Source organism: Chaetodon trifascialis, chromosome 10, assembly GCF_039877785.1.
Source record: "Chaetodon trifascialis isolate fChaTrf1 chromosome 10, fChaTrf1.hap1, whole genome shotgun sequence".
NCBI classification, from domain to species: domain Eukaryota; kingdom Metazoa; phylum Chordata; class Actinopteri; order Chaetodontiformes; family Chaetodontidae; genus Chaetodon; species Chaetodon trifascialis.
Genome location: NC_092065.1, coordinates 5,686,858 through 5,713,157, shown reverse-complemented (window position 1 = coordinate 5,713,157; position 26,300 = coordinate 5,686,858). Strand labels below are relative to the sequence as shown.

Genomic DNA, 26,300 nt, shown 5'->3' with positions numbered 1-26,300 from the left:
GCCAAAGCAACTGAAAAATATTTAACTCAAGTAAAAGCATGAAGTAAGCTAATTATTAAGTCTATAAAATTAGCTGCTTGGTCATTTCCTTGCTCCTCAAAGATATTCTATCCTGATTACCTCTACAAATTTAGTATAATATGCACCATGCAAGCACAAAACAGATATAATTAAAGTCTTAAAACTAGATTTTGACAAAGGATGAGGTAAGAAAGCAGAGGTACACCGAATATCACTGTAATGATCCTCTTTTCTTGTGATATATGCCTGAGGCCAGTAATTGAAGATCATTCCAACAAGATAAACAAGTCAGACTGTTACTGTTGAATTGCTTTTATTTCAAACAGCATTCACACAATACACTGTATTCTTGAGGCACATTCACATCAAGTGCTAAATAACTTCATGCATGGTCAAATGTAGGCTACAGCTTTGTTGAATCAAATGCAAATGCTGATTGTAAATGAAAATATTGCTTCGTTATTTGGCACAGTAGGAAATATTGTGTACTATATGACCACAGGTGTGTTATTTTTGGACTGATTTTTAAAGTGAGGTGAGAATGCGGTCAGAACTTGAACGGAAATGTCGAGTATGTTCTGCTTGAAAACAACAAAAGTCACAATGCATAAGGCTGATGATGCTTTTAGCAGGTATTTCACATGATAATTCACATTCAAAAGTTACAACAAAACAGCACTATTGCACAATGTTGTAGAGAATATCTCAGACAGATAAAAAGCCACCTTGACATTCTGACTTTTACGAGACCCGTGTCACATCATCGTCACCTCAACCGAAAACCTCTGCAGCAATATGACCGTTCAGGTTTCAAGCTGCACCGTGGCTCCTGTTGGTTTCACCTCAGCGCTGACGAGAAGTTTGCAGGTATCTTAATGACAAAAGCTCAAAGGAGTGTGACAAGTGCCTGGTGAGAAACAACTACAGATTAATTCAGAATATCAAGGTGTTTCCTTTAACATAAAAGGAAGTGTAAACCCATTTAAGGGGTTAATATGCTTTACATCACAAGTTAAATTCCCAGAGGTGTTTTCATAATAATTCATTGATCAGCAACGATATTGGTGTGAAATTTCTTCTTTTTCCTCTTTCTTCTTCTTCGGCATCGCCACAGTGGTTCATCTGTTGGCATCTTCCTGTTAAAGTGGGTCCCACCCAAGCCGGCGTGGAGCTCTGATGCCCCTTCTGATGCAATCGTCCACATTTATCCGGGCTTGGGATCAAACAATCAGGAATGCACTGGCGTGTGCATCCCCAGTGGCTGGAGGGCAACCCGGGGTTCAGTGTCTTGCCCAAGGACACTTCGACATGTGGACAGGAGGGTGTGGAGATCAACCCTGTGATCAGTAGACGACCCACTCGACCACCGGAGCCACAGCCACCTCCTTGGTGTTATATATATAGTTGTATAAATGAACTTGGAGTTTGACGTTTATTCAAGTGTAATACTATGAAAAACATGATTTGCACCCATAATTAAGAGAAATGAGAAGAATGTTGTTGTATACTACTCACACTGGTAAATATGCTTATGCAACTTGTATTGCATTACTCATGGTAAAAATAGAACAATGTAATATAATATTTTTATGCTAATTACATCTGATTTGGCCACCCTGTAACAACTGCTACAAATTACAATTATTTCACCTGGATAAGAGTACCTGGATTTTTTTTCCCAAAAGCACAATAGATACTGAACATACCAAAACTTCTATTATTTGTCAATCTCACTGTTAACAAATTACACAAGCAAATCCAATTGAGCTAACTTGAGTCTAAAACCGCTACGAAATCAATCAAGTAGCGCAATCGATGACTGGTCTGAGAAGACAAACAAGTGTTTTCCTGAAAGAGAAGTGATTTCACCCCTCTGTCCAGTCAGTCCTTCTCTAGACAGCTAAAAAACAAAAACAAAACAGGCTTTAACCAGAGTAGGCACCATGCAGAGAGGGGGTCGCGCCTCCTGAGGTCGGGCTCCTTTTGATCCAAACTCACCTCAAAGTGCAAACTGAAGCTTCTGATCAACACTTTTTAGGAGGGAAAACGTATCTGCGCTCATGTCTCCTTGTCGGGACTCAGCCCCAATTCAGCCGAGCGGACACTTTCTAAGAACTCATCAGTTACTTTCAGTGTGTAATTTGGGTAGTTTGGGCTATTCTACAGTGGCCCTGAGAGCTCAACACACTGCAGCTTAAGAAAACACACGCAAATAGAAAGCGATTTAGACAAAATGCTGCAAAGAGAGAAAACATATCCAGATGAAGAAATGCAGCAGACACACTTAAAATTTAGATGTTTTTTCTGTATTTGGTTGTGTTTTGTGTCTTTGCAGCACATGTTTTCTTACTTTGCTTTCTTGATTGCATGCATTTTCTTAAGGTGCAGCAAGCTGACCTGTCAGGGCCACCATAATATGCACTGCTCCTTCCTGAATGCCACCCTCACGCATAATGCACCCGAGCCAGAATGAAGCCACATACTAAAGACAGGACTTAAATGTATAATTGATCCAGGGATCAATGAAACACCCTGTTCAGGGATAAACACTGGCTTCTCAGATTCCCCCCCCTTACATGAAGATAAGGTATTTATGCCAATTTCAGCAGAGCGACACATACCGCACCATCCATCTGTGGGCCAAAAACTCTTATCTTACTGAAACAGTCTGACAAACTGGCACCAAATAAGTGGAGAGGAGAAAGGAAGGTGAAGAAGCGAGTGTTTTACTTGAAACAGGCCGGTATGTATGTACGAGGGCAAAGAGGACTAGATCCTGCGCAGAGGGTGCCACATGGACACCGGCTTCCTCAGAGTGGCCAGCATCTGGTTCCAGTGGGTGATCCCCATCCCGCTGGCCTCAGGCCCGATGATCACGTGACCCAGGTTCTCGCCCCGGCCATCGTCTGTGGTCTCTGCCACTGTCACCCTCAGGGAGAGCTCCTGCAAACAGCATAACATGGTTACACAACCTGCCGTATCAGCATGACTCAGCGTCTTTTTTACAGCATGGTTCATCCCAATCAGTTAAGTGAGCGTTTGTAAGGACAGCATTTGCAACTTCTTTTATTGTTTTGGGCGTTTTAACTTCATCACCTTTTACTCACTTTTAATCTTATTACTGCTTGGCTTATTATGAAAAAAGCCAGAAGTCCATCTTTGGGTTTTAAATGCTTTATAGACTGATCCATGCATGCATTTAAAAGGGACATTTAATACTGCAGGAAGATTTTAATGATGGTGTAACAGTTATGTTTATATGTGGCTCCAGGGACAGGAATGATGATCTGTCAGCTGTTCCACCACTTTGGTCCTGAAGATTGAAATAATTCAACCACTACTGGATGGGTTGGCCTGAAATTTTCTGCAGACATTCATGCCCCCCCAAGGATGAATTGTTATTAGGCCCACTTTGGTGATTCTTTGCATTTTCCTCTAGTGCCATCATCCATCCATCCCCATCCATCCATCCATTGTCTATACCCTCACATCCCTTTTGGGGTTGTGGGGGACTGAAGCCTATCCCAGCTGTCATTGGGCGGAAGGCGGGGTACAGCCTGAACCCGTCATCAGTCGGATGCAGGGCAACATACAACATTCATACAGACAGACAACCATTCACGCTCACACTCACACCTAAGGACAATCTTAGAGTCACCAATTAACCTAATGAGCATGTTTTTGGTCTGTGGGAGGAAGCCGGAGTACCCAGAGAGAACCCACGCATGCACGGGAAGAACATGCAAACTTCACACAGAAAGGCCTCTGCCTGACCCGGGGATCAAACTGGCAACCGTCTTGCTGTGAGGCACGCACACTACCTGCTGCGCCACCGTGCCGCCCCCAGTGCCATCATCCATCCATCCATTATCTATACCGCCTATCCCTTTCGGGGTTGCGGGGGGCTGGAGCCTATCCCAGCTACAATGGGCGAGAGGCGGGGTACACCCTGAACCGGTCGCCAGCCGATTGCAGGGCCACATGAAAGGACAAACAAACATTCACACTCACACTCACACCTACGGACAATTTAGAGTCACCAATTAACCTAATGAGCATGTTTTTGGTCTGTGGGAGGAAGCCGGAGTACCCGGAGAGAACCCACGCATGCACGGGAAGAACATGCAAACTTCACACAGAGAGGCCCCGTCTGACCCGGGGATCGAACCGGCAACCTTCTTGCTGTGAGGCACGCGCACTACCTGCTGCGCCACCGTGCAGCCCCAGTGCCATCATCAGTTCATGAATTCTGTTTGTCTAGGTTTTTAGTTTATGACAAATAAAGACCTAAATACCAAGTAAACACCTGCAAAAATAATTAGCCTCAGCTTTCCTTTGTGTTTAGTGCTAATTAGCAAATGTTAGCATGCTAACACAGTCAAAGGTGGTGAACATAGTAAACATTACACATGCTGAACATCAGCATGTTAGCGTGCCGACATTAGCTCAAAGCACCACCTTACAGCCTCACAGAGCCACTAATGTGGATGCACACTCTTATTCTTGTTGCTCCTTCTGCATCCATGCTAATTTTGCATCGCACCGTACAATCATTTACATTTAAACATGTATTGAACCAGGACCTCTCTTGAGATACATTATCTCTCTTCTTTTTCTGAGAGAGTGGCTAACACAGAAGCACAAAGAACACATTTACATTTTGCACAATAGTAAGACGTGAGAAGCATGAAGGAGAAAAGCTCGATCATTACAGGTAATACCATCCCCATAACATGTTTTAAATGTCATACATGCACTCAACATGTTCTTTTTGTTGCTTTAATAATACTGTTTTCTAGTTACTTTCTGCAGTGCTGGTTTGTTATAGATATTCTGCTTTGGTTATCACATTTTATCTTATCTTTTTCCTTGACCTAAATTCCCCATGTGGTTTTGTAAAGTGTTATCTTTATCATTTCCTCATTCAGGACAAGTTTTGGCCACAGTCTCAAACATCACCTGCAGGACGATGGACGGTACAGAGAAGATCATGGCTTCGTTGAAGATGGGGTTCGTGTCGTCCCTTTTGGTCGAAGTCTTCTTCTTGCTGATCTTCCTGCCGTCTTGCAGCAGATACACTTTGACAAATGGATCTGATAACGAGAATGACTGAATAAGATTACAGCCACATTTCAGGCTTCTAAAGCCCAAACTGCACACGTATATACATACACACCATTGCACACATCTGTAGAGCATACAATAAACTCCTCATTAAAGAGCAATCAATTAGAAGCACAGTCCTGTACGCACCATTAGCTCTGTGGATGATAATGACAGTGTTGCAGTAGATGACCTTTATAAGTACAATGTTAGTGTGGCACGTATCTGGATAATTAATGTGATGAAGTGGTCACTTAAGTCCCATCTGCCTGTCTCGATGAGGATAAATGAGAGTTGACATTAAGAGTCTGTTATTAGTGCATCAGTGTTGTGTTCTGTTGCGACATATGAGTGATTTTGAAAAATTTGGACCTGTCGGGCATAAAAGAAAGAGACACCCACACACTACAGCAAAGAAACGAATGCCTCTGACCTGCCGTGTTCTTGCCGTTGGTCCACACCAGATTCTTGCACTTGGCCACAACCACTGTGAGGCGCTCTGCTGTCGGCAAATAGCTGAGAGACAACAGGATCTCCCCAACCGCATCCACAGCCTGTGGAGTGACACCAGAGCGTGGCAGGCATTGAATATAACAGCCAGCCTGGGTGATGCTTTGAGAGGAAGCACTTTCCACACTCATGATTCCCTTCATACTAAAGCAAACATCTACCCACACAGCTCCCCAGAGCTCCTACTGCTACTGCGGATTGGATTTAATGAAATGTTCAAGTGGTTCACTGCTTACACATCTTTAAATGGGAGAGAGATGCCTTTGAATAGAAGCAATCACAGAATGGAAACTGTAAATGTTAAAGCAGGAAACAAATGAATGGTGAGATGGAATATGATCGGCAGGAACAGCATTAAATGTAATGGCATGTTAAACTGATTACATCCAAACTGCTTTTTAAAATTGTGCGACTCTATTTTAATAACTGTTCTTCATTCATCATCATTATTCATCATCATAGAAGACATAAAATCGAAACACAATTAGAACAGGCTAATTTAATTTCTTTTAATTATTTTTGATTTTTATACTGCATAATCATGTTGTGAAAGCCTTTCAAAAATTGCTAAATGTATTCATTGATTGTCACTGAGCATTTTAAAAGCCTGTAATTATTCCATGGGCACACTCATAGATTCTGTTACTGATATACGAGATGATGTGAATCAGACTAGAGTCATTTTGTGTATGAGCTGATGAGGGTGAAGTCTTAATGGTCTGATTTAATGATCAGTAGTGTCCTTTACTGCTTTGGAGCTTTTACCATGTTCAATGTCTTATTTCAGTATATTACGATTGATTAAACACGGTGAATTGGAACAGAAATTAGAACAATGTTACACGTATTTCTACTATCAAAGATACATCCAGCACCCAAAGCAAGTGTAGCTGAGAAATTAAACACATCAGGTGTCCTAATATATGAAAATAATAGGCAACTTGCAGCAGAGGAATGTATTATGTAAGAATTTTCATTTTCTGCTACTTTATTCAATATTTCCACTAGATTTACATGTTTTTCCACCAAAGATGCATTTTCCCCTTAAACTTCTCGCATAGTTTCATTTAAATAACTATTTGAATCCCAAATCCCAAATTATCTAATATTTCACAAGCAGAAAAAGTAGCTCAACTCAAGAGGCTAAAACAGTCAAGTCATGCTTATACACATTAATGCATCAGTGTGAACAATCTCATTATATTGATATGTTATGCACTTTTTTCTGCAGGAGTACTTTTGGTACTTCAAGTATATATTGCTGATGGTAGTTTTGTACTTTTAACCAAGTAACATTTAGAATGCAGTACTTTTACTTGTTACTGAGTATTTTTACATTGTGGAATTGGTACTTTTACTTCAGTAAAGGATCTGAGTGCTGCTTCTTCCACCACTGTCGAGGTGGAGGGGAATTCATGCGTCTCCTGCTGAGTTTTAAATAATCTTTTTAAATGACATTTAACTCATGGTTGGATTATTTTTACCAGCAAGAGTCACGTAACCACACATCTTACAAACTGAATTCAATCAATGATTAAAATGCTGAATGTTGATGAATTGTTGGTTTCTTTGTAGATAAAAGAGCTTGGTCTGTACCAGCTCTATATGGAAAGTGTCCTGAGACAACTTCTGTTGTGATTTGGCGCTATACAAATAAAATTGAATTGAAAATTGAATTGAATGCTGTGACATACAACTTTTGCACCTTCCAGCCTATGGGAAGCATATTTTCTGCAGGCATGCAACATTTAAGCATTTCATTATTTGTTTTTTATTAGAACTGACTGCATTATTAATGGCATCTTTAACAGTAATCTGTAAATCTATAAGTAATCCAGTCGAATTTGATTCTTATTCATTGGGTATGACATGCAGTTCTGCTGAACATCCAGCAGGGGTTCTCAGACACCACCATGCTTTCTTCCACATAAACATGGGCACTGCATTTAGAAAGCTTTTTGTAGCAGGTGGTGCATGTCATGTTGTAAATGTGCTTAAAGTCCTAAACTTTTAGAATTTATTAAATCATTATTTGTCTGTATTTGATTGTATTATATCAAACTGTGCCCTGTGACACATGACTGTATTGTTACTCACCTTATTGACATCTTGAAGGTAAAGCCAGGCGTTGAATGGTCTGATGGTCAGGTCCAGGTCTGACAGCTTGAGGTCTGCTATGCCGGCGCTGATGTTTCTCTCATCGGCATCGATACCAAAAGCGGCGAAACGCAGGCTGTACTCCTCCAGCGTGGACAAGTCCATGGGGATGGAGTAGCGCTCATCAAAAATCACAGTGAAAGCATTCGTCTGGACCTGCGAGAGGCAGAAGACAGCTGAAATGTAGGAACTTCTTGTCAGTTTGAGAGGCATCAATGGATGGACAGGCTGATCATCTGAGCTGAAGTAAACTACTGCTCCTTACGACTGTCAAAAATAGACACAGAGGTAATAAAACAGCGGCACAATAGACAAGATAAATCAAGCAAAGGGAACAATCTAATGTTATGAGAAAAGATGGAGGTGATGGTTGCAACATCTGTAGGTCTCTTCATCCTTTCCCTGAAGCACAAAACACACACTCCATCGATTAGATGATAACTAACCCAGCTGTGGAAAGCTTCTGCTCCACACAGGCAGAATGGACCCTTGTGCATCCACTGTTTTCTCTATACTCTAAATTCATTTATTTTCTGAAAACTCTCAACAAAGTAATATAACTTAGCCCTTATCTCTAATGGTATGGGGACAGTGGTGGCCTTGATTGTTGCCAGTTAAGACATCAGTCTGTGAGAGATTTCTGCTCCCAGCTCAACACAGTGGAGGTGAACATTTTGTTTGGAAATGCTCTCTACTGAAGAAATAGTACCCATGAAAGTCCTAACAGTGCGTGACTATGGATTCGATAGTAATGGTGACGCTTTTTCTGTAAAGAAATGATTTTTTAAATGCAGTTTTCCTGTGTTAGCAGCACCACAAACGAAATTCTATTCACTTCCATTGTATTAGCGTGGAGCCAGGAATCTTTGATCTGTTCAAACTGTACAAAGCTAGATAATATACATAATATAAACTTTAATTGTATCGCACCTTTCATACAAGAAATACAGCTCAAAGAAATCACGTGCACCACATGCTTCACATTAACAAAGAAAGAACATAAAGGATAGAAAACTGATGTAAATAAAGATGGAGAATAAACATATGAATCATATACATAGAGTACACAGAATGCATAATATCAAGTACAATACAACAGTTATAAGAAGTACCATTATCCATTCATACCAAGCACACTCCATACTGGCTTATTTATATTTATATATATATCAGCGTGTGTTTTGCTGCTGTTTGCACTCTCTGGTTAGATGTCAAACTGCATTTTGTTGCTCTATTGCGTACTTTGTGCAAAGACAATACAGTTGAATCTAATCTAAATTCAACTAAATGAATCTAATCTAATATCTCACAATCTGGGCAAATGACACCAAAGTTATCTGAGTCAATGAGAAAAAAATGTTTGTGAATTTGACCAACCCTTTCTTTTTTAAAGTGAGGCAGTATCACTGAAGCCATAAAACTGCCCTGAGGTCAAGACCAGCAGCACAACAAACCAAATGAGCAAAAAATGAAGGTTTATCAAAGGAATGTCTGACATTACAGAGAGAGAGAGAGAGCAACATTTCTGCTTTTCCAAGTTACCTGATAAACGTTACAAATTACCTAATGCACTGCTGAAAGCACGCAGTGCATTAGGAGTCCAAGGTCACAGCAGACACTTTCACCACTATGTCATATTTCCAAACACTCTGCTGCTACCAGATCATCTTAGAAAAAAAAAAAAAACAGCAAATGAATCTGCAACGGCATGAAAACAATATTTTTGTGTTTTTGGTAAAACCGCTTCATGACTGAGTGGATTCAGAGCTCTAGCCACTATTCACTTTTCTTTTCTTGGCAGCCAAAACGACTTTTCCAATGAAAAAGACAATTTGAGCCGAGCACACTGTGATTACTTTACCACGGCTGAAGCGGCCGGCCATTTGCCTTGTGGCTAGTGCTGATTTTTCAGGCCATCAGACGCCAAAGCATGTGCTGAAACGAGGCATTACAAAGCAGGCAGAAGTTACCAGGCAACTAGTTAGCGTGCAGAAGAGTGCAGAAGAGAGTGGCTTTAATAATAGCCTATTTCACACCAGTGTTTGTTCTTGAGGCGTGAAATACAATGAGGACCATTTCTGCCAATTATCTGTATAATAAAAACGGTAGCTTTCATATAAATATGGTGAAAGAGGGAAAAAAACAAAAGCATCTGTTGTGCAAGATCAGCAGGATGTTAGTTAAATAACATAAATAAATAAATAACTCTGTACAATGAGAGAATTTTGAATTCAGAGCACAGGGTCCACAAATCAGCCTGCGAGGCCGACCTTGGACTGTGACTCATAACAGGCAGCATAATCATACATCCAACTCCTACAGAATGCAGAAAAGGCCAAATGCTGCTGCTGCTGCGTAAATACCTCCATGCAGATAAAGCGTGCGAAGCAGGCAGCATCTCTCTGCTACCCAACACACAGACCTGCACTCCATCCACAAGGAGAGGCTGTCTGTCTGCACTGTTAGGCTTATTGCATGGGGGGTAACAATGGCGATGTGTGCGGTGAAACTGAGGCAATGAAAGCTGAGAGGGAGGAATGTGTTTGGATATGTGTGTGTGAGAGAGCTACAGTAGAGACAGGGGAAAGAGTGGCACACACATTATTACAGGAAAACAAAAGCAAGAAGCAGAGACAGCAAAGAGATGAGGGCAAAACAGGATGAAGGAGGGAGAGACAGACGGGCGAAACGAAAACAGTGATGACAAAAAAATGCAGGAGACGACAATGAGCAAGAGAAAGCCCAGGAAACACAGAGAGAAGCTGTCTTGACCATCAGGGTGAGTGGAGCTGATGTCAGCATTTTCTTTGCTCCTCACCACTCCTCGGCATTAAAGAGAGAGCTGAAGCGGCTGCATCAGTGGCTGCTTCCATTATTATCCCACCCAGCCTGAGCACATTAACACAACTGAACACGCTCGAGCGAGGGGAGGCCTGCTGGGGTCTGCGCGTCGTCGCCACCAGCCTGCACAAAGTGCATAAGACCACAGTCACAGGAGGCGCGATGCCGATGACTCACAGCCAGGCAGGAATTAGGGAATTTTCTGGCAATGTCTCGCTAAGAGCAGAAGGCGAGTGGCAGGTGTAGCAGATGGAGGAATGTGGCCGTTCTTTTCCCATCAGAGCGATCGCTCCACGTGAGATTCAAGGTCTTTATGAAACTGTTTCAGTGGACAATTCCAGGAAAAAGTTACCATCAAGACTCATCCTAAAAATAAAGATATGCATAATAAAGATAAAAGTTTGGAAAATTATGAGACACAACAAAGTTTTTTTTATTTTTATTTTTAAGATTATGACAGAATATCACAATTATGAGATCTTATTTTACTTATTATAGCATTTTTATAGCAAAATGGACTTTGAAGTCAGAAGAAGTTAGCTGGTTACTGCATTTGTATTTTGACTTTTTAAAAAAATCTTGTTTATCTTTTTCTGGTAAAATAAGCTTCTATAAACACATATCATATATCATAATCTGCCAAATATTATATCACAATATAGATCTAAAGACATATTTTCTCAAATATTAACAGGAGAGTATGGAAACTATAACAGTGTTTGTACTGTCTGACAGTGTGTGCTGTCATACCATCACACCCTATTATCCAATCTCCACTCACCTGATGACGATGCTGTAAGTCACAACAGCATCGTCACGTTAAAATCATTTCTCATCGTAAGGAATGCCAAAAATCTCATTGTAAAAAAGCATAAACCCACACATCATCATCATTATAACATAAATTACAGGTAAGCACAGGTTACAGGCTATTTTCAGTCTGAGTGAGCTAAAAGTCAATCACATCTACTCTTAATGAAGGTAAACAATGTGAAATCAACCTTCCAGACTACATCCAGCTCCCAGGGGGCTCGCCACTCAAGTAAATGAAATGGGCTCCTCCATCAGACGGGGAAGGATTGGCTTGTCAAGCTGCAGGATCAAGCCTCTCACCCCGTGGGACAAATCACTGTCTCTGTCTAAAATTCAGCCAGAGCTAAAATCTCCTGCGCAGTTCAAGCGAGCCAAAGCTGCTCCCTGAGCGAGGCGGCTTCAGACACTTCAGCCTCTCCCACAACGTCAGGAGCCACTTTTATCACCAGTCCTTTGACCGAGTTCAGTCGTCATGTCTGAAGTGCTAATTACCCGTCTGAGAAGCTCTTCCTCTCATTTCCCCCTCAGTCCTGATTCTCTGAGAATACTCTCTGAAAGTCTCTCCTGTTTTGTGCGATAATGGCAGCTGACGAGGAACTGCTTCATCTTTAATGATCATATGCTTGACACACTAAAACATTTGCCTTGCAAGTACAGCCATGTTTGCACATGCACACACACTTTAATGCTGTTGTTCTCAATTTTCTATCAAAAGCCTTTGAGCTTGGTGGGACGAAACAATCAATTTGGTCTTGTAATGGTCATTTTAGCCTTGATAGCTAGGCTCTTGGGGTGGTCTTGATGCATTGTGGGTATTCGTCAGGTCTGACAAAACAGCTGAATCGTCCCTCCTTCCTTTTGGAACATTTGCTGATGGTGTGAACTCTTTGTAATGCTAACTTGCGGGCGGTCTTCTTTTTCACTGCTTGTTTCCTGGTGCATTGCTGCATCTCTGTTAGCACTAACACCTGTAGATTAGTGGAACAGGGTGACACCATTGCATCGCCACCTGCAGGTATGAGCATGTGTGCACATGCACAAGTAAATTGGGATCCCACTCAATAGCGTGACTAGTGCTGTAAAACTTCACAGGATAAATGATTAAACTCTGCAGAACTTTAACCCACTTATCACTTATCCTTCAGAGAGACACCACTGTGTCCACCAGGTGCGTCACAAAAATGTCTTATCTAAACTTTAAACAAGTCCAGACTAAAAGAAAAAGAAATCTCATGATCAGACCATGAGATGTGATTGGGAGTTAATTTTTTACTGCTTCCAGGCTCAAACTTTCAGCCACATGTTGGGGTGAACCACAACTTGTTACTTCACTGTTTCTTTCCTTTTTCCTTCTATCAGAAGTTTTGAGATACTCATATAAGCACAAAAAGACAAGAACACAGCTCCCTTACCCTTGTGACTCCCACGTTGAGCTCCTCTGGCCCCAGGGAGACTCTGATGAAGCAGCCGGGGAAGTCTCCCTCCTCCCTCTCCAGCAGGTCTTTGCCCTGGTGCAGCATGATGTGGAGCAGTCCCGTCCCCTGGCCCGGATGCCTGGACGCCTCAAACTCCAGCGTCACCTCCAGCTGGCCGACCGTGAAGTCGTGGCCGAAGTTGTTGGCGATGGAGGAGATGGAGCTGAGCGAGTCGGTGGAGATGGATCGGTTGAGCTGGGCCATGCCGGTCGGGTCCAGCTCCCTGCTCATCAGCTCCAGGTGGCCCAGGTCCCTGAAACCGTCTGGGGTGTCGCCAAGGGCCAGGCTGGGTTTGCGGCTGGAGGTGATGGAGGCCCGTCGGTGGTTGTTGGCAGCCACTCGCTTCAGGGAGGAATTAAGTAAGGGATCAAGAACATTTTAGAAGCAATGAGATGGAAAAATCTGCCTGTTACTGACTCAAAGTGAACTGTTTACAACTGCAGAAGGAACATGGTTCTCAGTCCTGTGTCAGAAGTTTGCTCATCACTAGTCTCTGAAGGTTTTTTTTTAATTATTATTTTACACTTTAATAATAATATACAAGTACTTCATGAAAAAAACGTAAAATCTGTTTAAGTGAGTTTAATCTGGTATGAGTGAGACGTGAATCTCAAAATACAAATGTTTTCCAAAAGGCAGGAAATGAGGGATCTAGCAGAAACAGCTTCATTCTTCCCTTAGAGCATTTACAGCAACCTCAATTTACAATAGCCATTTTTTTTCTGTGATGTGGTCTGATATGTATATTTCATTAGCACGCTGTGTTGAATGTTGTCCTGTCCATCCTGCACCCTGAGCTCACCAAAGCAAGTTTATATAAACCTCCGTTATTACGGCAGTAACCATGTACAACTCAATAACTTTTTTGGCCACTAGGGGGCAGCAGAAACAAATTATAACACAAAACTGTCATTATTCATGTAATGGTTGATAAAATTGTACTCACCAAAGTAACTGCTACCAACTGAGTAAAAAACACGTTTTAATTCAATTTATTATCTAAATTGTCCGAAATTGTCCTGCGTGTGTTTCTAATTTTGTTGCAGCAATGTTGCGTTCCCAATCCTGAGAACGTTTCTTCCTACTTGTTATCATAACCAATAAACGTGATTGCAGTTCTAGTTACTAAAAAGAAGACCCAGATTGTAATAAACAACAACTATCTAAGGTAGAGAAGGTCAATCATTTGCCACTGATGCTCCGAGTCTCTGAAGGTCAAAGCGAGAGCTGACTGATGAATTAATGATAAACCTCCTTCAGGGAACTTTTCTCTGAAACCAGCCGCTGCAGTCTTTAGATGGAAAGAAAACCTGCAGATTTGCGCATCACTTCCTCCAAGCAAAGATCGACGGTTGATTTTGAACTTCGACTACACAAGATCTTTCACCTCTGTGCCGCATGGAAAAGCTTTGGAAACACACATTCTGTGCACATCACTGATGTTTAACATTTCTGTACAGTATAAATGTACCTTTTGTCTGACTTCTGAGAAGGAGGTTCCATACTTTTCCTGCAGGTATCGATAGTCAAAGTTAGGGAAGGGGGACGGTGCGGGGAAGGTTCCAGATTTCCACAACTTCCAGATGTTGAGCCCGGCCACGCCCAGCAGGACGAAGAAGCCCACCAGGTAGATCCCCACCTCCCAGCCAGGCGGGTTACGCACCACTGAAACAGACACACAAACGAGTGCTTAACGCTGCCATGACATCAGTGGCAGCACAAAGCTTGTGGTGCCACCAAGGGTCTCAAGGATGGGGAATATTTGATGGGGAAGTTTGATCACTGGTGGAAGTGCACAGTGTGGGAGAAACCCAGGACAGAGAGTTTGGAGGGCTTTTTCATTTCAAGACCAGCCAAAGTCTTGACAAATTCACACTCATCAGCCACTGTTTCAGGCCTCGTCATCCAGCACTGAACACCAAACAACTTTGCAGTTAAGTTTTATGTAAATCAGATAATAGTTTGGAACAAAATGCAAATGAAACGTCAGAGCATCTCAGGGCAGGATTGCGAGCCTGCTCAAGCTGGCTTTCCCGAGATGAACTGGGTCTGTGGGAGGACTTTGACAGCTTTTATCTCCACCATATAACACAAGAGATGTTGTAACGCTTGTGTGTAAAGGTGACAACAGCTGTCAGACTGACCTGAGAGCACGAATGCACGTACAGAAGGAAAATCTACAAAGAGCCACACAGTCTGATACAGCTCACAGCTGTCAAGCATGAATCCACACAAGGATACACAAGCAGAGAGGATCTGTAAAGGGAAGAGCTGGAAGGGTTTGTGAGCAGCGTTGTCCACTCACCGCTCAGATGGTAGCCTGATATATCCCCACTTTGAGCCGAGGACATGGTGCTGCAGCCAGCCTGAAAAGAAACATTCAAACAATAATCCAGTCAAATGACATTTTTATGTCAGAACCATGACAGAGCAGATGCCAGACTTTGTCTTAGAGCAAACTACAAGAAGAAAAATGACAGAGTTCACTCAAAATGGCAATTTGGTTCATGATGTTTTGCAGAGAAGACTTAAACAACCTTTTTCATGCTGTATACTTCATCCAAAACATTTCAAAAACTCAAAAATCTCAACGTCTCTATAAGCTCTCAGTCCTTCAACATGAATTAGAGTAAACATGGCTGAATTAACTTGCTGTGGGCTACAACATGCACCATGGGAGCCTAATGACTCCTGACATCCACTGCTGCTTCAGATACATGCACAGGATGGAGTACGAGCACAATAACATGCATGCATAACGAGGGCCGCCAGCCTCAAGCAAGCATGAGAAACAGGCTACAGACGTCTGGTCAGCCCCAACCAATTCTTACTCGAGTGACATCATTTGAGGCGGATTTCATGCAGCTCCCTCTGGAGCCACAAGAGCCTTTACACAACCTTTGTTTCTCATATTCAGCGGTTCTCCTCAAGACCTGTAAACAGGCTTCAATATTGAAGAATTCCCTTTAAAGAAGCCACTTTGGCTGTTGGTTAGAGATGGATGTAAGCCGTCATGTCGGACACTTAGAGGCTCTGTGGTTGCATGGTGACATAATGTTACTTCAGAGATAACAGCCATTGCTGCATGGGGAAAGACTGAGTGGAGGGCTTAATGTACACTAATAATAAAAGATCTCTAATTCTAAAATCTCAAATAATAACTGTGATGTCATTGTACCATAACCATATTCTTCCTTCCTGTGTGACCCGAAATGACTGATTAACTTTGTGTCGTCTATTGCGCATTCTTGTTTAATCTGTTTCATATTGGAGGACGCCTCTGCCTTCTGCCTTCACACCATTCGGCCTTAGAAGAAGTTTCCTCCGGAGCATTTGGTGTTTTGACAAGGTTTGCTTAGTTTACAATAAGGAATCAATTCAGTTTTCATCGCTCTTTGTTAAAAATAGCAGCGGGGGCTGTTTTTCAAGAGACAAAAGAGAACAACATTTTCTTATGACCTTCTTTTCCTCCACAAGCTGCAAAAAAAAAAAAGAAAAAGAAAAAAGATGGGCGCTGGCGTGTGACTCATTCCTCCCCCCAACCTCCCATCCTCCCCCGCTTATTGGAATCTCCCCATATCTCAGTGGCTCAGGGGAAACAGGAGCATTACACTAATGATATAGAGAAAGGCTGAAGGGGGGGGGGGGGGGGGGGGGGTGGTGGTGGTGGTGGTGGTGTTGACTCAATTCTGCTGAGCGCTTTGCAGACCAGAGCCATGCAGGCCAATTAAAGCGGCTGACGCAGTGCAGGGCCCACTGACAGCTGCTGATGTGCCATTAGCAAAGCATGGGGAATCTCTGGCAGAGAGGGAAGCACCGAGTGCCCCCCACCCCTACCCCCCCTCAGCTCGGCCCAGCATCGCTCAGATCAGCTTGGCTCGCTTTGAGGTCGCAGATGGATGTAGAGGAGGTCCAGGGGAAGCTTAGGAGAAGGAGAAGGAGGAAGAGGAGGGATGATCAAGGATGAGGAGAGAAAGAGCGAGAGAGAGAGAGAAAGACAATGTTTCAGACAGATTTAGGAAATAACAATGAGGCGGTGTGGGCGCTCTGGTGCCTCGGTGGGCTTAAGGCAGCTGGATGCTAACAATGAACTTGCCTGAAATAGAACTACATGTGAGGCACACACTCACTGCAGCTTTGTTAAGACTGCTCATTTCAGTTCAGTGCCAGCGGATTTGAGAGATCAGATGTCATTTGATTAAAAAGGCACAATTATCCTCTAATATTATGCTTCCCAATTTGTTGTCTGTGATTCCTCCACAGCCCTGTTAGATGAACTCAAGCGTCACTTCATCGACATCAGCTGTTATCGTCCAAATGCATTTATTTTAGCTGAGTATTCAACACTAATGATTAAACAAAAGCAGACAATTTTAGGTTTTTTTCCTGAATTGTCAGTGTCTTGGCTTGGTCTCTCTCTTTTTTTTTCTACTTATTTTTGGTCCAGTCTTGATGGACTCCCAGTCGCAGTATGTGAGGTTCAGTTATTACAGCCAGCCCATCGTTTGTTGGCTATTGCTATGACAGATTTATGTAAGATCAGGCTCACACCTCTTTGTGATCCTATTTCTATGTTTATTTTTCTCCTACCCTCAGTTGCCATTTTTAGGTACACTTAGCTAAAAACAACTACAAACTACATCCTGGAAAAGAATTGCAGAGTTGAATCAACACCTCTGTAAAACAGTTAAAACTATAACCTGCATGATGGTGGGATTTTTCTGCATTGGAGTTAGCTCAGTGTACCTAATAAACTGGCACCTGAGTGTTTGTGAATATATATATTTTTGACTAAATTCTATTGAAAAACTTGGTACTCCACAATCTTTCCCTGCACACTTGGCAACTGCAGAGATACCCCCTGATGTACAAGTACCCCCTGGTTTCCAGACAACCCTGGTTAAGAATCACTACGCCAACAAACTCAGAAAACCAAATCTTGAAAGGTCACGTTTTGAGTGCAAGGTAAGAGCACAAAGGCAGAATTCAAAGGCAGAGTTCAAAGGAAGGGCATTGCAGGAAATGGAGATGCTTTTCTGCAACACAACCACTATTGCAATTGTTACAAATAAGTTAAACAAGTTTTGGTCAAAAAGTGCCTTTTTTGCCTTTTTCTCTGCAACATCTGTCATCTTGGAAAATAGATCTACTCAGAGAAGGTTGAGTTATGTGTAACCAGAGGTCACAGAGGCGCCAACACCCAAATCTAAGCCATCAGCCATCTGACTGGTTGATCCGACTTCCTGTCTGGAGGCGGACTTGGAATGGAAAATAATGCCAATGACACCTGTGCATTTCCGCCTGTGTGCAGACCAGAGGAACATTTCCACCTCCATTTTCCTCCTGTGCACGCTGCCTTCGACTGAGGAGAACATACTCAAGCTTGTGACTTTTGCTGCTTCTTATCCCATCACCTTCCTGTTTTCCCCATCATCTTCTGCCTCAAAGAACGTGAGCAGAAGTATCTCAGATGCTGAGATGAGGAGGACGTATGAGATGGGTTGAAGCTTCATATACTACGGTCAGACTTTTCTCAAATGAACATGATGTCTTATGTTAACGATATGGAGAGTCATCAGACATGTCAGTGATTTATATGACATCCATTTCCTTCTGCTGACAGCTCATTAACACATGGCTGTGAAAGCTTTTCCATGGCTGCGTCATCTTCATGTCCACGTGATCTCGACGCTCTCACTTCTTTAGATTCATCTCACCGGCGCTGCAGGGATTCTGTGTCTGATAGCGCTGCTCACGAAGCCAAAAAGGTCTGTCTTCTTCCTCCAGCGCACACAGAGCAGTTGTGTTGAGGACGTTTTAATTACCAAGATATGCATGAAATGAATATCTTGTCACAATGTCGGCTTGAACCACAGACTGTGATGAGCGTTAAGTGGCATGCGAATAATGCAATGGAACGCAGCTTGTGAAATTTATGAAATTCAATTTTCCAGAACAGTAATGAGGCTGCCAAAGGAAGAAAACAGCACAAAGGAAAAGTCTGAGTTAACAATCACACATGTTTATCAGCACTGAAATGCCTCAATAAGACAAATATTGTTCTTCTGCATTATGGGCTGCTAAGTCGAGTTTATTTTACAGACTAATTGGATTTAGTTGCTGAGAAAACTTTGAAAACGTATTTATTTCGAACAATATTTTACCTCCAGATACTGTGAGTGTGTGTGTGTGTGTGTGTGTGTGTGTGTGTGTGTGTGTGTGTGTGTGTGTGTGTGTGTGTGTTTGTGTGTGTGTGTGTGTGTGTGTGTGTGTGTGTGTGTGTCTGTGTTCAGATACTTCTGTGTTAGATACTTTCCTCCCCAAAACACCTGCAGAAATATTAGATGATATCCACCTGGATATATCAAATCATCTCCATCAGTATCAGTTTTTCACACATGCAGTATCTCAGCCATTCAAACAGAGCACAATACTGGTTTCATCTTTCTGATCTTTGCAGAGGAGACTGTATAATTGCTTCAGGCAGCTGATAAATGAGATAAAACAACTCACGCATTGAGTTGGCAGGTGGAGGCTTGCTTTGGAACAGCTTGCTTTACCTTGTGTTTTCAACCTTGTTAGCCAATAAGCCTGTAAGCTTAGAGGTTGTGCAAAATCTTTTCACAGCACTGTCCATTTAACCTTATTTAATGAATCTGTTACAAAGACCTTGGCGAAATCTGAGATTTATTAAAAGAGTGTGCCCTCCACCTATTAATAATCACACACAGTTTATGCAGTTCTGACCATTAATCAGAAGTCTAATTCTTGCTTTCAATGGGTGGTTTTAACCTTTTATACACAGATGAAAATCCTCTCTCTCATATTAGTCTTGCACAGAGCTAGAAAAGGTCTGGCTGCATCCATCAATATTCTGTTACGGGAGAAAAATGCTGTGGCCTGTTTGTATTTCAATCCTAACTGTCTTGGGGTGCAGCGACGGTGCCCTGACAAAACAGTGTCAGGGGCTTGTTTCTATGCATTTGCATGTGGGAAGGCAAGCCCTGGGATTAAAATGGCTAAACCTCCACAAAGGAAAGGTAACAGCTACTAGTTTATGATCGTACCGTTAGCAACCAGATTTGGGTTGCTGTCGCCTGCCTGTGTCAGGCTTATATCCATCTGGTGAGTCAGACTACTCCCATACTTAATCTCTATATTTGTTCGTACCTTCTGGCAGCTACAGCTTGATGCAGGTCCATCACTTTTTAAAGTTTACTAGTGCTGGAGTGTTGGAACTGATGATTTTTAGCACTACGTTAACTTCAGTACTACATAAGCCTTCAGTCACACTGAAGAAGAAGAAGAAAGTTATATCACACTAGTACTTTGAACGTTAATGCAGTCATTGCATTTACTGCATCTGAGCTGATGGTTTTAATGTTACATGTTGGCTTTCACAAAAAAATCCTTTTGTCCAATAGTAATAGTTTTGAGTGTGAGTGTGTACTCTGAACCCATGTATCTGAGCATAAAGGGTGTCTTTCTTTCTTTGGTTTCTCTGTGGTCTGCTGCAGGGTCGCCAATAAAAACCAACGTGACTAGAGAGGAAACAGACAGTACGAGGCAGCCTCCAGCTGAAGCTGCTCAGACGCAGCAAAGCCAGCCGCTCAGAGGGCAGCGGATTCTAGATGCTGGATGCAAATATGTCACAGCTACTGCTGTTTGTGCTGTGAACAGCAGGCAAGAAAGAAAACAAGAAATCCCCTCTGTTGGAGCAGCATGTTAAAACAGGTCCGATCAATAAGAGCGGACACACTGATTTATGTCCACGCACGCACGTGCACAGGGATAAAGAGGAGAAAAAAGAACAGAGAGGAGAGGCTTGATAAGGAGAGAATCAGATTAAAAAGAAGTGATGGAGGAAAAATAAAGAAGAGATGAGCATCTGAAAAGATCAGAAATAAGAAACAGCAGCTGGGAAGAGAAGAAGAAGAAGAAGAAGAAGAAGAAGAAGAAGAAGAAGAAGAAGAAGAGGAGAAGGGATCACAGGACTGTGAGCTCTCCTCTGACTCTTTCTCGCTTGCTCTCCCAACAACTGATCAATCAACTTTGCTTTTAATCTCACCGAATGGCTCATAATTAAATTAACTGCCTCGCTGCCGCGCTCAGTGGAACAGGCAGATATAACACTGAAGAACAATCTGTACAGGCAGCATTTTCTCTCTCTCTCTCTCTCCCTCTCTGTCCTGCTTCCTCACTCACCTGGCTTTTCCATGCCAGGAACACTGACTCTGTGCTTTAGACAGCTCGTTCGGTCCACGGTTCAGTAAAAGTAGCACCACGCCGACTGGCGCCGGCTTTGAAATGTCAGCAGTGGCGCCAGTTGAGGCAGGAATAACCTGGACGCTGAAGCAAATCAGTTCAATCACTCAGGGTTAATTCAACAAACCCTGAACTCTGATTTTCTTCAGCAGGGATTCTTCACTTCTGACGTTCTAATGCTGAACATGTAGAAAAGGTACTGGACCAAAAAAAGGTGCCTTAAGGTAAATGCTAACACCAGCACGCTAACATGCTCACGATGACGATGCTAACAGGCTGATGTTTAACAGGTATAATATTTACTAGCATGCTAACATTAGCTAATTCGCATTAAGTAGAACACAGCTGAGGCTGCTGCTTTTGCAGTTATTTGGCCATAAACCAAAGTGTAGTCGGTATTAGCCAAATTGAAATGCTGAGCAGAGGATGGACCTAATATAAAAGTTACAATGAAATTATTACAGTTACTTCTGAGGTGACGACATTAATGCATATATTAAATTTAACAGCAATCTATTCAATAGTTGCTCAGACATTTCACAAAAAAAATATATTATGGTGGCCCAGAAGAAATGTCAGGGGGTTCATCCTCTGGGGACCAAGAATGTCTGCACAAAATGTCTCGCTGTCCAGCTAACAATAGCGGTGGACTGACTCTTTACTGGAGCTAAGGAGGTCATGTTTTCACCTTAATAGATCTGTCTCAGAAATATGTGTTTCCATCAAATTGAATGCACAGATCGGCCTTGGAGTAACAAACAACACAACAGAGTTTGATGCTGATTATAAATGAAGCAAACAGATACAAAGACTTAACTCTGCTTAGCAAAACATGGTGTTTGCAAGTCAGTTTAACTGACAATGGAATTAATGTGAAAGGTGTCTTCGGCTGTAACAGCGAGCGGAGAAATGTTCGCGCTCTGTCTGCTTTGATTATTCAGTCGACAGCTACTTAAACAGCGCTCACAACTGGAATTTGATGTGTCTCCAAAAATCTGGATGGTAAATATTTTCTCTTCTTCCCTGCCAGAGACAGAGAAAAGCTCTTTGTGCAGTTTGTGATGAGCCTATGAGGAAAAGCCTGCTGATAATACAGTTGAAAAGGGTAATATACACAGAGGATAAAACTGCACAAACACAACAGAACCAGACAAATGGAGCCGGAGAGCTTGTTGGGTTGAATTAACTACAGAATCATTACGCTAAATAATGTGTCTCTCCTGCTTTTTTTCCTCATAAATGATGATAGAGCATGTGTTCTTTTCCAGAAACAGCTTGATCATGAATTCACATACATGGATGCATCCCAACACAAACACAGTCTTCAGAGTAATTAAAGAAGTTGCTGAGTGTGTCCCATTTATTTCCACACCTGGATGGACTTTTTCATGCCGTTGATTTTTCATCACTTTTGTAATCTTGGAGTCTCCGTCTGGGGCCTTTCTGTTACGGCTGAAAAGCTAAATCACGTGCAGTCGTTGCCCCCCATCACCACGCTCACTCTCTACGAGATTAACAACCACACAATTAGGCTAACACGGGACAGGATAGCACTTAGTGCAGCACGATCGTCTGTCAGACCCGACTTAATGTTTTCAGAAAAGGTTCATTCACTCTCAGTAATGTGAAAGTGGGCAGAAGCCTAAAGTTGGGAAGAGCAGAGATTTGAAGCTGAGCCACAGCTTTTATTGATTAACAATTGAGTAACAGCAGGCAGATCCAAAGGTATTTGGACAGTAACACAGTTTTTATCTTTGTAGGTTAAATCTTCCTTTCAACGGTAAACCTGCACACTTTCAGCTTTAAAGATGAACTCAGATTTGTGGAGGCTAGTTAGCCTAGCCTGCTAACATCAGCATGGCTGCCCTCCATTTGGCGATGCCTGTGTGTGGCATCATTAGGGCTGCAGAAATGGGCTGGCAGAGGCAGTGGAGGGCTTTTCCTTTGGATTCAGCTGTTTTAAAGTCTGCACTGTGCTTGATGCCTTTGGTACACCTGGTATTTCTTTTCCTGTTAGATTCATGTTGCACAATGCAGCGTTCATGTCAACTGGAGTTATCATAAACATCATACTTGTACGTTTCTTGTACGTTATAGGTTTCTGACTTGAAAATAACATTCAAGTCATAGTTACGATCGGCAAAGTCATGATTCTTCTGAAAGCTTGGAAGGGGTGTGTGAGGTGAGGGGTGTTCAGTTGGTTGCCACTAGATGCCGCTAAATCCTACACACTGGTCCTTTAACTAACAAGGCTTTTCTTTACCTGTGCGCAGAGCCAGGCTAGCTCTTCCTCCCTGCCTCCAGTCTTCATGCTAAGCTAAGCTAACCTCACCGAGCTACATGTTTTGCAGTACAAGTGCGTCAAATCTCCTTATTGAGAAAACGAATATTTCCCCAAAAGTTTAACTCTTGCTTAAAGATAACGGTCGATAAAGCCCTTTCATAGGTTGCCAGAGCTGTTTAATGCCTGCTAACTTCCAGGAGTCAAATCTCATAAATGTGATTCATCTTGCAGTAGAGCCTCCAGCTGCGTTTAGAGGCTTCTCCGAGAGAAGTGAGCTGTAGCTACATTTGGCAGCAAACTGCTCTGACCACAGGCATTAAAATGAGGCAATCCATTACATGATCTATTCTGGAGATATTAGCTGTGATACATTAAGGTGGAAGCCACCGATCTTGGGAGAGACCATTTCGATGAAGGCGGAGAGCCTTTAGGTGGAGCAGCAGACTCGCAGGGCCACACGTCTCCAGTGTTCATCGAAGAGCCCTCAGTTTTCTTAATGTAATAACACTTTGCTTCTGGGGAGTTGAGCAGGGACACAGAGAGGAGGGGTGGTGTGTTATGGCTGTGTGTGTGTGGAGGCAGGGGAAGCCCATGACAGAGCGCGAGAAAGTGGGTTGGTGTTAAACGAATGGCTGAGATGATTGCTAGTGCCGGTGGAAGAATTGAATCCTGAGCAGGTCGTATTTCAGCCCGGGGAGGAGGAGGCGAGACAAGCCACTTCACACAGACCTCCAGCATCATTAGAAAGCTGCGGGGAACACACTCGAAGACTCAGAGTGTGAGATCACGTTAACAAGACTGAATTTTTCTTCCCTGCCTGTGAGTTGGAGATGTCTAAAGCAAAGTGTTTTTCAAGTGGACGCTCCTCTTTTTGTGCTTTAAGATCACAGCTCTGAGAGTCAGAAAGTCTCCTCCTACACGTCTTTTAACTGCTAATTCATGCGAGAAGCTTTCCAGGTAATCACAACTTTCATTTCTTAAGATGAAACACAGAAAGGAGGCCAAGAGAGTGAGTAGAAAATAATCAGCATGGGAGGCTTCAGGGGTAAACGGAACATCTATAAAGCCAAGAAAGTGTTAGAGGGACAATCAGTCAACTTCAGTTACAGGAAGTAAAAACACAGCTAACTCTGAAAGTCACAGTCATCCACATTAATCTGAAACGCCTGAGAGCCTCAAAGACAGAACGTGAACCATGTCAACCAGCAGATATTGCTATTTTCAGGTGTCATCTGCACCATTTTAAAGGATTAACATGAGTCAAAAGCACCATTCATGTAGCATCTTCATCTTCTCAGTGACACGCCAACGTTTTCAGCTCGTGACCCTTCAAAGCAAAGCAACGTCAGAGCAATTTAACCAGAATCTTTTCAGGGTGTTTATTTGAATAGTTTCTTAAGTGGAAAAATCCAATATTTCATCATAAAAAGCAAAAATGAAGTGGCGCTCTGGTAGTGTCCGGAGTTAAAGCACCAACAATGAACTGCAGCCGCCCGCAGCTTAACAAGGGCTCTGATCTTTGTTGCATGTCCCACTCCATCCCTCTACTGCCAACTGTATACTAAAGGCATAAAATCCCTCAAAATCAGGACTCTGCTTTCTTTGTCAAACTTTGTCAGAAGTGAGGAAACATGGTGCTGAATGCTCAGATCTTCGATCATATTCTCTGATCACATATTCCACCATTAACTCTTGCAAAGTGTACCAGCATTCTGGAGAACATGCTGCACTCTAGACCCTAAAAGCCCAGTTTCAGAGGAGACCCAGTCTTCCAGTGGTTTTCCTCAAGCCATTAAGACTTATAGCAGCTCCAGTAAACTCGACTCTGGGAGGAAAAACTGACTTACAGCTTTCCCCTCTCCACACCACATCCCTCAATCTGCTCCTCAAACCTGCACCAAGTTTTTCTGAGGCCAGAGTTGAGTTGAGCCGGTGCTGAACGGACAGCTCCCGCTGCTCGGGGCGCCGTTTGTCATCCCTCCTGTAACCCCTGAACATCAATTCACCCGCTCCTGGTTCAGGACGACCGGCCATGCGAATCAATATTTGGGTCGACTGAGTGAAAAAAGAGAGGGATGCCGTGCCAGGAAAGCCAGCCATCCCGTCTGCTGAGGCGCATTCACAAGCGCAGCTAATGCCTCACACGCTTGAAATTAATCTCTTCGCTGTCAACAAAGAAGCAAAAGAGGGAGAGAGACGCATGCAAGTCCCAAGTCTCGCCATGATGCATGTTGCGTGTTGTGCACGGAGGAGTGCGGGAGCGCAGCGGCTTACGGCCTGAGAGCACGCATTTCTTACCCGGAGTTTTCTTTTGGTGCAGTAGGGAAGAAGGAGGAGGAGGAAGAGGAGGAGGAGGAGGGTAGACCAACTCCACCGCTCTCCCTTCTTCAGGCGCCTCTCTCCATCCAATGACACCGGTGCCGGTCCGCTCGGTGTCTCCCCGGGGGTGGAGGAGGGGAGGGAAACAACGTTCGCACTCCTCCCGTTTCAGCGCATCCGAAGGTTCTCAGACGCGACCAGCTGGAGAGGGATGGAGGAGAAGAACAGGAGGAGGAGGATGAGGAGAAGGAGGAGGAGGAGGAGGGTTTATCTTCCACTCGGAGGTGTCCGTGTGTTTGTGCTGCTGCTCGCTGGAGTCTGGAAAGCTGCAGCCAGAGGCATTTCTGTGTGAGCCGCAGCTCACCCCCGACCGACCGACTGCAGAAGGAAAGTCCCACCCCTGCAGCGAAACTTCCACCGCCGGGCCGCTCAATAACACGACCACCGCCTCCTCCCGGGCTCCACAGCGGCACTGGAGAGGGACCGGCACGCGCACGCGCCCTGGCACGCAC

At 43.2% G+C, this 26,300-nt stretch overlaps 2 protein-coding genes across 2 annotated transcripts in view; both read right to left on the bottom strand.

Annotated features, from left to right (window-relative positions):
- Window positions 1-26,300, bottom strand: part of LOC139337241 (uncharacterized oxidoreductase YjmC-like) — a 297,202-nt gene that overhangs the window by 60,536 nt on the left and 210,366 nt on the right. The window lies entirely within an intron of this gene.
- On the bottom strand, window positions 318-26,300 carry syt12 (synaptotagmin XII). The gene is made up of 8 exons (XM_070971746.1): window positions 25,768-26,300; window positions 15,226-15,286; window positions 14,392-14,585; window positions 12,858-13,262; window positions 7,732-7,947; window positions 5,558-5,678; window positions 4,981-5,114; window positions 318-2,964 (listed from the first exon to the last, which is right to left on the bottom strand). The coding sequence occupies exons 2-8, from the start codon at window positions 15,269-15,271 to the stop codon at window positions 2,791-2,793; spliced, it is 1,290 nt and encodes a 429-aa protein (XP_070827847.1). The 5' UTR covers window positions 15,272-15,286; window positions 25,768-26,300; the 3' UTR covers window positions 318-2,790.